The sequence below is a fragment of the Strix aluco genome, chromosome 1 (assembly GCF_031877795.1).
Source record: "Strix aluco isolate bStrAlu1 chromosome 1, bStrAlu1.hap1, whole genome shotgun sequence".
Lineage (NCBI taxonomy): Eukaryota > Metazoa > Chordata > Aves > Strigiformes > Strigidae > Strix > Strix aluco.
In genome coordinates, this window is record NC_133931.1 from 23,090,672 (window position 1) to 23,102,811 (window position 12,140).

A 12,140-nucleotide genomic window follows, 5' to 3' on the forward strand; every position below is an offset into this window, starting at 1 on the left:
TGTTCCCACTCTGGAGTAGCCAATTCTCCCTGGCTCAGAGGCAATTATTCCAGGCAAGGATTCTCCTTTCCTCAACAAAGCTCCCCTTCAGCTAAACCCAGGCTGTTTCACCGCATGGGCAGCTGCCCATTGCAATGCACAAAACACCACCCGCTCTCTTTCCTGTAGCAATCTTCCCTTACAATCAATAACCGCCTTTTGTTACTCGGAGCGCTCACAGCCATGTGATAGTCATAACTGATTTATGAGCACTACAGGCAGACTGTGAGATGCCCTTTAAAAACACGCATTTTAAGAGCTGGGCTGTGCTTGTCTGCAGAAATGCTGGAGGGGAGGAGTCAATCTCTGCTGCTGCAACTTAGTCAAGACAATCTTAAAGCAATGAAGAAAGTGCTGTCCCTCAGACGTGTTCTTCCCAACACAACTGTGTTGCGGAGAAGCTAAAGTAAAGGGGATAAATGCTCTAGGAACAGCCACTCCATAAGTAAACAGTTGGGATGGCTGGAAAGGCACAGGTGCATAGACCTAGAGCCTCCCCAACACCTCCCCAGAGCACATTTTCCCTAAACCCCAGGTTTTCACATTTAAAAACTAAATATCATATAAATAATTAATAACATATAAAAAGTAAATATCTCCTCTGGCTTGAGAGATGTTCTGCAGCATAATCAACTGACACACTCATTGTGTTTACACTGCAAACAGACTGAAACAATAGCACTAAGAAAAATAAAAAACTTCCTCATCAACCCCCATCCCTGTAATCAGCTCTGTGGGAGGTTAATGGTCAGACCTAATTATCATGATTTAACATAGTCAATCATTTCAAAGATTATATCCAAAGCAGTCAGCCAAAACAACTGTGCTCGCTTTAAGAAAACTTCTCTGTTAATTAAGGTCGTTTGGATGGGAGGGAGGGTTTCTCTTAAGAAATGAGACTTGTGTGTGCACACGCACTCCCCTTCCTTTTCCATGACTGCTGAACCTCCTGGACAATTTCAGCCAAATGTGACAGAGGGGTAGCAAAGTCCCCTGTAACCAGAGGAGATAAATACTTTATATTTTAACATATGCCAAGAAAACCCAACCTCCCGAGTGAGGCACCCTTCCACGCCAGGGCACCCCCAGCTGTTCCAGCTGTGTAACTGATGACAGCAGGCAGCTGCTTGGAGAAGAGTGACTCTGGTGGCACCTGGACCACGGGGAATACAAAGGGTGACACCCACTAGAAACTATGAGTTTTCGCACTGTAGAGAGCTGCTCTCAATGCCCCACCTGTGAGAAAGGCCTCAGTTGGAGCCTGCAGTTAGCAACCCATCTATGAATCTTATCAAAAGCTGCAAACCCATCAGTGACCACATTCATGGAGAACCACTCACTTAAAAAGGACGATGGGCCAAGACTGCAAGTGGAAGAGTCCCATTCAACCTGTCCAGCAATATCAGCAAATAACCCCTGTAGCCCCAGGGACATCTTCTAAAATAGCCTGCAAGGAGCAGAGGACAAGCCCAACCCTGACCGTGCCCATTCCTCACTCGGGCTAGCCCACCGCCCTCTGCCTGGTCGCCAGGCTCTGTGCTAACTGAACACAGCGAGGAGGGACATGCCTCTGCAAGCTGAAAGCACGCCATTATCTTACATGGAGATACAACACAGCTTAACAATTGAGGATACTTGTGCCTAAGATGTACACGATTCCTTTCAAGCTATCTGTTGAGCTCCTAATGAATGTAAAATATTTCAGTTGTTTTATGTTAAACAGTAGTAGGTGGTTATGTATCTTAATTTATAGGCATGTGAGGACAAAAAGTATTTTCTGAGGAATGGTCTAGTTTAGGCTCTAGATTGCCCTGACGAGTGTTTGTGTCAAGACTAAACTTCAGATGGCCTTTATTTTGCAAAATCTTTTTTTTTCCTCCAACTGCTTGGTAGAGATTTTCTTGTTTGCAGCATCTTACATGATTTGTGTGCTTTCCTCATAAGAAAAGATATACATAAGTTCTCCAGTTACGGTGATTTCTGCATCTGATAAAATGATATTTTTGAATTTATTTAAAATGAAGATTATGGAATTTTATAAAACATATACAACCGTAGTGTACAGAGATGTCCAAAACTGGACTCACTTTGTTTCATTTCAGTTACTGCAGTACAATATCAGTTGAAGAGGTACACTGTACTTAATGTCAATAAATTAGATGAATGGAAAGGGCCAGCCTTTCAAGCTCTTCTTCAGATTAGAGATAATGAACCTTCAACAGCCAGCACTTGGGGCTATAAAACCCTACTACAGGCAAATTCTCACCCAAGCAATTTGTGAATTAGCTTACACAGAATCAGAAATGCCCATTAACACATTCATGAACAATGGTGAAAGGCCGCAGCTTCCTGCTAAGAGCTTGCTTTTTATTCAGAAACAAGATGCCAGTCTCTCTCAGCCAATTTTGATGCTCAAGAAGTTTCTGTTGAATTTGCAAAGTTCGTGCAGCCCTCAATCTCTCTGCTAAATTTGCCACTGAACATAAAGCAGACTGGTGCAGGCATGCTGCATCAAGCACTGCTGCATCCTACTCTCCTCCATCATATGCTCATTACACCCTGATCCAGTTGGTGCTAGTGGGGAAGAAAGTCTCATTCTGCCTACCCCCCAACTGGCCCAGGAAATTCACCCCTGAAATCCAAACCAGACTGTTGAAAGTGTCAAGGTGGGCACCCAGCCCAGGCTTTTTTTGTTTGTTTTCGGTTTTTTAATTGATTTTTTGGACATTGCATTTGTTCTTTCAACAAACTTAAAAAAAAAAAGTAAGAATCTACCTACTCCATGCATATCCCTGCAGACCTCCTTGCCCCCTATTAACACATTAGGACTTCCCCCTCCCTGCAAAGGCTAGGTGCCAGAACACAGCAAGCAACGTGTCTGAGGCAGCAGAACTGGAGGAATCCCCATTCCCAGGTTTCAGCCCAGGCCTGAGCCTGCCTGTCCTTACACCCGAGAGACAACAGCACCAAGCACATCAGTGCACATACTCTGCAAACTGTCCCTTCATGAGAGGATATAGGAGGGTTTGGTCCATACAAATGTTATAAAGCACACAGAAATTTTAGCACCAGTCAAATAACGAAAAGGCAAGACAGACTCATATCATTCCGGCTCCCAGCCCAGCACATCAAGGCCATAGGATATTTATCATAAGGTCCTTTTTAGTTGGATGATAAAATGATGCACAGGGCAACTGTCTCCAATTCAGAAACCCTGGGAGAAACACAAATTCTAAAATGAGATGCTAGCCAAAGGGACCACTTCTATATTGTGTGAAGACATGCACCACACACCATGCTGCATCCTGGGTTTCTGATCCCTTAATTGTCCGGATCCGAGACCTGGATGAAGTACGCCATGACTCAGAATAATATGGAAAGAACACCTGCCTTGTCTGTTCTCCAGTGCAAAGTAAGAAATGGGGAACTTCAAGAACGCCCACATTTCATTTGGTATGACAAAAGGTACAGGAGCGCAATCTAGCTGCATCCAAGAGCTAGAAAAAGAGCTGAAGCTCCCACTTCAGTTTTGACATAGCTAAGGAGGGCAGAGTGTGATCATTTACAAGTATTTCAGTAGCTCTAAAGCCCTTTGTAAATTTATTTTACACTTACACATATGTCAGTTCAGCTTTATAAGGCTACTATAAAACACATTTAGAACAGATGTTAATACAATTTGTCTTACAACTACTGTACACAGATATGAATTCACAGGTACAAACTGAACTACTATGACCATTTAAAAAGCAGCTAAGGACAGATCCCACAGAAGCTGGATAAGTTAACAAACTTTAGATTCCAGATCATAAATTTCTGTCTGTGCTCATTATACAAAGAAGTATAAATCAAAAAGCTAGCCCTAGTGCTTGAAACCATTTGTTTTAAAGATTCTAATGTTAGTCCAGATGTACTACCTTCAGCATACTGCTTTGCTTAGACATCAAGTTAAAAAAGCAAAACAAACAAAAAAAAAAAAACAAAAAACAAAACACAACATGGGTGACTCATTGCAAGTTTTGATTTATTTAGTTTAAAAAAAAGTTTAGACTCCTCAGGATTTATTGCCAAGAGTATAATTAAAAAGTCAGCAACATTGTTGTTTCAATTAGATAATAGTGTTCTGTTAAAACTACAAAGGAGCATAAATGTTTAACGAACGGGAAAATTATGGCCCATGTGTCTTGGTATTTTGTCTTACATAGCCGACAATCACATCGTTCCCAGAAGCACAAACAGGTCTCAGAAAGGCATTTAGCCCAATTCAGCGAGCATATAAATATACAAATGATGCAAGAATGAAGGAAAATCAAAACATTTAGACCACCAGGAAACCAGAAGATAAAATGCCCTTTGGGCCAGCCAGCAGTCCATACCAAGGAAAAAACTCCCATTAAAGAGGCTGAGTAATTTTGCCTACTAATGAACGCAGGTTTGGGACTCTTGCAATTTTGGGACAATTATTCTTTTTGAGTAGAAGACAAATCTGAACAAGATTACACATGTCAAATAATTAAAAGAAATTATTTTGCCTTTACAAACCACTCCGAGAGGAAGTAAAATAATATACCGAGAGCAGAAACAGCAAATGGAAAAACAGAGTAGTGCAACAATTAGATGCCTACTAGAAGTTTTATTTGCTTTTACTCAGAACCAAAATAATGTGAGCATGTAATAGTGATTTAAAAGATTAAAACAAATAGGTGATTCATTAACATCGACAAAAAAATATTATTAAGTATGTCAAAGTGGAAGCACGAAAGAGAAATCTGACACAAGGACTAAATACATATATTAAATGCCTACTGAGGACCAGTTCAAGTAGGCAATTACTCACCCTGAGACAGACTTTTTATACCTATGATTTCAGAGACCTTTTTTGTTTAACTTATTTAATTAAATATTACTTCTACCAGACAATCTTGTGTTATTAGTGCACTAAGTAGCCTGTTGCCCTTTTTTTTTTTAAAACCAAGCAGAAAACAATCTCAAAAAAAGGCAGATTTCCGCATATTTGAAAAAATCACTGACATCTCAAAAAATGAGATTACTCTGGAGCTCACAACATTACTGCAGTAGCTAACAGAGTTGATCAGAATTAGCAGTTACTTAGCAGCTTCGTACCAGGTCATGCTCTGTTTTGCTAAGAAGCATACTTCCAGCCTGCAACCCAAGGTTGTTTTAGCTGACTTGAAGCAGCTAGCAGTAAGCTTTAAAATTAAAAACAAGTCATGACAAGGCTTCCCAGACCTGCTGCAGTTTAACCTGACCCTTGGCCCCGTGGCCCTTGTTCATTCATTGCTTCCACAGAGTTAATGGAAATGGAATAGTTACTGCACTGATAGCACTAATTGCTTTTTTTCAGAATATGAAATTTTTTACAGTCAGAAGGAAAATGTAAATTCAACAACTGAGCAGCCCTGGGAGTCAGGATTTCCCACAAATATTTTTAAAAGGCACACAAAACCAAAAATATACTTTACAGAACAACTAAAATACAGAATTATGGAAGATGCCATTATCTCCCACTATTAGGAAAATTAACAAATCTACAGATATACATAATCGAGATTGGAGACATATTCTCAAACTACAGGTATGTTGCAATATTTGACTTGTCCACAGTTCACATGCACTTAATATGGTTTCCTTGGTTAAATATTTCGTAAGCACAGTTCTCTTCTTTATGAAGTTAGTACTATCGAAGTATTCTGGGACACTGTCCTATTCTAGGATGTCTGAAATGATTACTCATCTTCTTTTAATTAGCTACTACTGTCCCAATCACTGATTAAAAAGCTAATGAAGATTCATCCCAGGATTAATTCCTAGTTCAGCATTTTAAAGTACTATTTTGTGTGTGTGTGTACAAAAAAGGGCAGCTTAATTGGCTGCTCCATAATCAATGGAAAAAAACATTTAAGGTAACCATCAATGGTCTGCACTGGATTAATATTTGTGAAAATATTTGACAACAAATGTCAACCGGTGTAATATCATTTCCCCTTCAGATGTCCCTGCCAGAACTAGAATGATGATGTCCCTGCTGACCCTTCTGCAGGGAAGAGGTTATGCGATCATTACAACCAAGTAAGTGACCTGGGAAAATCCCCTCCCTCCTGTTCTGCTTTGATCTTCAGTCTGGTCTCAGACTTCAGCACCAGACAGCAGTGTTAATAGCAAGACATAACTGATTGATACCCTCACCCCTCTCAGTTAAGCTTACAGTTGCAAATTCTATGAGGTTCTGCACACCAATTTTCCACCTTCCTTGCAGAGATGGTTTTCTGGGGAACATCCATGACAGCATGTTTGACATTTGAAAAGTAAAAGCACTAAACACTCTAATTCCTGTTTCTCCATTCATTCCTGGATGAGTACCACTTTAGAAAATTCATCTCAATGGATGCCCTACCCAGACACTCAGTAGTGGGAAAAAAATTAAAATTGAGTAGTCTGTGACCTAAGTGTCACTCAACATCTGCTGATGGGAAACATGTTTGTCCCTCAAAGAAAAAATTAAGAACAGTTCACAGAATTACACTGTAAACCATAAATGCCCTTTGTTGTTATAGTACTAGATGCTTAAGTTAAATATTATGAAGGCAGCATCTACACATTGAAGAAGAAATAGGAAACCAGGGCAAAATTATTCTGTGAAAAGTCAAAGATCAACTTCCGCCACAGACACTACCAAGTAGCCAGCTGGATGTGAACATGCCTCCACTGACACACGGGAGCAGGTCTGAACCCATTCCCACCTCCAGTCTCACTCTCCCCTCGGTTATTTACCCACAAGCACATGCTCAGCTGCAGACCCAGGCTGCCCCAATTCCTCCTTAATGTGGTCAGTCTGAGCATGCCCCAGCCCCGTTTACCTGGTGTCCCGAGTAGCTCTTGCACATACTGGGGGTGTTGGGAGCTAGACTGACAGGCTAGCAGGAGAGCCACAGTGACCAGCACGCTCGGGCCTGCTACCAAGTCTGCTCTTTGAGCAACTGCAGTCCCAGCCTACGTGGGACTCACAACCCTACATGCCACCGGGAGCAGCAGGGATGCAAATGTGGCATTTACCAGGCAGATCCCAAGCAGTTGTACAATTGCTGCTCCTCATTCACAGGAGCAAGGGCAATCTCTAAAACCTTGTGAAGTCTCACAAGTATTGAGATCACTGATTAGCTTCACTAATGCACTAGAGCCATTAATCGGGAGTTCTGTGGTGATAATTTTTTTCTGTATACTACAGTAAGAACAGCTCTTCAGACTATAAATGCAGAAGTGAACCCTAGAATCATCTTTACGTCCTGCAAAGGGGATGCCCCCTCTTCCCACCCAACGCCCCCCCGGCCTCCATTCAATCCCCAGGGTCCCCCTGCGATGGCTCTGGGTATTGGATGGTAACAGAAGCAGCTGCACAGACCTCCAAAATGTTCATAGAGAAGCAGGGACACATATTTCCTTCTGCAGAAGTTCTAGTTTGAGAAGTTCTGTCTTTAACACCTGCCGTTTGTTTGCACCCCCTCTGCACATGAAAAGCTCGGACCGATAAAAAATGGATGTTAAAAGTAACCTCCAAGAGGAGATCAAGCTACTTTCAACCCAACACTTCCCTGAGCCAGTTCCCTAGCTGCACAAACAGCTCTACTGACACAGCTGAGAGGGCCGAATGGAGGCAGGAACAAGTGGCCTCAGCCTGCTTAAGTCGGTACTACCTCTGAAAAATGCATGTGAAATCATGCCTTATCTTTTTGGACCGACAGCAGTTTGTGGAGGCCAGCAGGCAGGACTTAGACAGAAAGACTAAAGGAAAAGACAGGGAGATACGCACACTATCTTAAGGATAATCTCCCCTTCCAAGCTCCTCAGCATTAGAATCAAACGACTTGTTCTTTAGCATTTTCACCTGACTGTTCATCTTCCTCCCTTAAAGCAGATGGTGCAGGTAGCGCTACAGCACCCCTGTACCAGCTCCTGCTTCCAAAGAGGGACACTGCTGGCAGCTCTGCAGAGACATTGTGCAGCATGGTATACCACCTCTCCAGAAAACCCAGCAAATCCCACTGAAGGATGAGACAGGAATGTATTTTTCCACACTTTCTATATCCCCTCAGCTGCTTAGTCCTCTACATCAGCACTTTACTAGCACAAACTCCACAAAAACATGTCCAATGACACTGACAAATTAGCCGACCTCGAAATAATGAGCCTCCCTCTCCAGTCTTGCCTGTAGGGAAGATCTGTTTTTAAGTAAAAGAAAGGCCATGTGGAGGAGAATAATGTTGTACTCTCTGGATTAGGTTTTAATTGGGTATAATTAGAGCCAAAAAAACCCCCACCAAACAAAAAAACCCCTTCCCATGCAAACTCCCCCCTCCAGTCTAATATCTCATTCCACCTGGTCATCTTTTCTGAAAACAAATGTATTTGTCTTCTCATGTTACACTCATGTATAGAGAGCCCAGGGGATTTCTTTACTCTTTCTCTCCTTTTCAAACTCTTACCTACCACCTATGAATTTTCTAAACACCTTAACCAGAAACAGATCACTGGCATACCTGCAACGGGGGAAGTGCTGTTACTTGAGGGTACGTGCTCTGCAGTGCTCTTACGTTCCTCACAGTGGTAACGGCAGCAGCACTACACAGAGCAGGGAATGAAGGGCATTAACGCTCCAGTCTCAGTAGCTGACACCTATGCCATACTGTTCCTGTTGGGAAGGAAGGCTAGTCCTGTAGCTTAGTAGCATCCTAGACCCAGAGGGGAACCACTTTTGCCCTAGTTTCTTACACGAGTTAGGATTCCACTGCACCCTTTTTCTGTTTCAAAGCTGACTGTGATACGAAGTTGCTCTTCCTCCATCCCATATTCCCCTCCCGCTGCCGTTAATTGTGCTTGATCTGCTGCAGCCTAGTTTCTGACCCTCTGCTGAAACTACTGGCAACTAGGCTCGACCAGGGAGTAACTTATGGGCGCCTTTCACCTCCGTGCAGTTCTGGAATCGCCAGTTGCTTTGGGATGCTCTCGATCGCTGCTTCTTGTCAGCTCTTTCACCGTTAATCTGGTTCCCCTCCCAACTCAACGACTGCTCTTTCAGCTGCTCCTCCCTGCCTCACCGGCAGCCCTCAGGGCTCTGTCCTTATTCCCTTCCTTGCACTTAAATCAGGTACTGCTCTTATCTGGCCACTTAAGGCATTAGTTCCCATCCCAGCTCAGATGAACTCCCAAACTCCACTTTGTTCCCAACTCCTACCACAATCATTTTAATTTCATGTCAGTAACTACCTTCGCACTATCCCACTAGCTGATATTTGAAAAGGCCAGGACTACAATTTTTTTAATCTTTCTCCTCTGAACCGCCCCGTCTCTTCCCTATCAAGGCAGCCAACCCTGCTGTTTTCTTTTGTCGGATAATCTCTTTCTTTCACTCCTTGACAGGCAGGCTGTCACCAAAGCCTCTCTCAGTCTGACGTCTCCAACATCAGGCTCCTCCTCTCCACCTCCTTTGCCACGAAGGCTCCTGGGGAGCCCAACAAGGGCTTGAATCCGAGCAGCACCAAGTGTAGCCGAGATCACACCCGTGGCTGGGGCGCTCCTTCCTGCGCCAGAGCAGCAGTAAAACAAAACTGCCGTCTCCGGCTTGGCCTCTGCACTCTTCCGCCCTCCATCTTCCTTGCCCCGTTACTCTCCCGCAGAAACAGTAATAACCCGCGCAGGTAAAATGGCCTTCCCGCCTGGCTGCCTCACGGCGGCTCCTCGGCGCTGCACAGCACAAGCAGCAGGCCGCCACGTCCCAGCCAGGCCCCGGCCCTCACGCCAAGCCACCTCGCCGCCATCGCGGGACAGGCAACGGCTTTACCCCACGGCGTACCGGGGCGGGCGGGGAAAGGGGTAAACAAAAACAACTCCTGGTTTGGGGCCGGTCGGCACGAAGCGTTGACGGAATGGGACGCACGCCGGGGTGGCAGGAGGAGAGCGAGCGGCGGCCTGCGCGCCAAACGACAGCTCCCGGCGCCTCTCCCCACCCCGGGACAGGCCCCTCTCCCGCCCAGCCCACCGCTGGCTCTGTCTCGGTGCTGGTTCGTGTCCCGGGGGGGGGGGCCGCCACCGTGGCCGGCGTCCCCCGGCGCCCGCAGAAGGTAAGGGGGGCTGCCCCACATCACCGCCGCTCTTCCCCCGGCCTCGCCCGCTTCGGGGCAGGCAGTTCTGCACCCTCGCTGCCGCCAGGCCCAGGCCCTGCCGCCGCGGCCTGCTGCCCCTGTCGCCGTGCGCCCGCCCGGGCGGGCGGGAGAAGGGCTGCGGCGGGCCCGGGACCGGCGGGAGCGGACGGTTTCCACCTTCTCCTCCTCCTCCGGTGCCACTACTGGGAAAGTTACTGTTTAACTCGGGGCGGAGGCGCCGGTCTCTGGGCAGCCGCGGGCCCGCCGGGGCGTCCCGCCGGGAAAACAAGGTCAGGGCGCCGAGGCTGAAGGCGCCACACGCAGCAGCTGGGACGGCCGAGGCTGGGGAGCACCCGGGCCGGGCAGGGCCGGGGCCCTTCCTCCCGCCGCCCACGGGACGGGCCCGGGGCGCCGCGGGCCCCCTGCCCTGCCCGCCCGGCACCGGCCGAGGGGAGGAGGCCGGCCGTGTCCGGCCCAGGATAAAAGCCCTTTGTTGCGCTAACACAAAAGCCAAGAAACACTTTTCATCAGGGGCCTTCGGTGGGCGGAGGCCGCTCCGCTCTTCCAGGGCGAGGTGAGCTCCCTCCCGAAAAGCGACCCTCGAGGTGAAGGGGAAAAAAAAAAAAAAGCCCTAAACTAAAAAGGGAATTTAAAAAAAATAATCGCGAAGCCCCACAGCCAGATGTAAAGCGAGGTGGGGGGCGGCGAGTCGCTGCCTTGTCCTCGGGCGCTCCGGGAGTTGCTGTGCCGCCCGGTCCGGCGTCGCTTTGCGGAGGGAGAAACGCCGTCCCGACAGGTCCGCGTCCGCCACCGGAGAGGGGGAAACACAACCAGCCAGACGGGCCGGCCAGCCCCGCGCAGCGGGAGCGGCGGCGTGCCTGCGATCACTTACTTGTCCGTCTCTTGTGACATGTTTGATCCAATGAACTCTCTCCCCTTTTCCCGGTGCCTCCGTCTCCCTGGCGGAACTGGACTTTCAGGTCTGTGCAGGTGAAGGTGTGTGTGTGTGTGTGTGTGTGTGAACGCCCGGGACGGCAGAACCAGAGCTACTGGTAATTCTGCTTTCCTTCCCCCCCTCTCCCGGCTCCGCAGCCAGCCGCCGAGGTAGGACAGGTAGAGCCCCCTCCCCCTCGCATGTAGGGAGCGGCGGGGCCGGGGCGCCGGCGAGGCTCGGCGCGGAGAGCGGCCGGGCCGGGCGCGCACAGGTAACTTTCCAAGCGGCGCTGGATTCTTTCACTAAAGGAGCGGGGCAGAGGGACGAGCCGCCCGCTGATTGGGCGGCGCGGCCGGCAGGTGCGCTGCCATTGGAAGAGGCGCGCACAGGTAAGGCCGCCGCCGCGCTCCAGGTAACGCACCTCGCGCCCGCGCCGCGCCGGGAGGCAGCCGCGGGGGCCGCCGCCGCCGCCGCCGCCGGGAGGGAGACGGTGGGGGGGGAGCCGGCGCTGAGGCTAACGACCGTCTAACAACCCCTCCCTCCCCCGCCGCGCACGGAGCGGGCCGGCCGCTCTCAAGAGGCGCGGTGCGGGGCTGTTGGTGCCTCGCGCGGCGGCTGTTTGCGGCTGAGGCGAGGCCCCTGGTGTGTGGCGGGCCGCGACGGAGCGGGGCACCCGGGCGGGCCGGTGGGGCTGGTCCCCGGAGAGCCGGCCGCCTGCTTCGTGCGCCGGGCCGGCCGCGGACAGGAGTAACCGTGCCCAAAACCCCCCGGCCGCTGCCCGGCTGCCGCGTCTGGCCCGTGGCTGTCGTTAAATGGTGCCCAGGGAGGTGTCGGCCTTCGCAGAACAGTTTCGTAGATAGTTTTTTTTGTTGGATTTCAGGGATTTTGTTACTTTTTTCCCTTTGATGATGTCACCCACGGTTGGGACCGGCCGGGTTTGACGTTGGCGAACGTCTTGGTGCAGAAGGCATCTCACGGCAGAGGGATGAAGTGGCGCCTGGAGATGACAC

General features: G+C 48.4%; 1 protein-coding gene across 1 annotated transcript in view; it reads right to left on the reverse strand.

Moving 5' to 3' along the window:
• Nucleotides 1–11,259, reverse strand: part of GRHL2 (grainyhead like transcription factor 2) — a 67,359-nt gene extending 56,100 nt beyond the window's left edge. Inside the window, exon 1 of the mRNA XM_074814609.1 lies at nt 11,089–11,259. Within this exon, the coding sequence (XP_074670710.1) occupies nt 11,089–11,108 (20 nt within the window). The 5' untranslated portion in view covers nt 11,109–11,259. The remainder of the gene's footprint in view (nt 1–11,088) is intronic.
• Between the last annotated feature and the right edge of the window lie 881 nt (nt 11,260–12,140).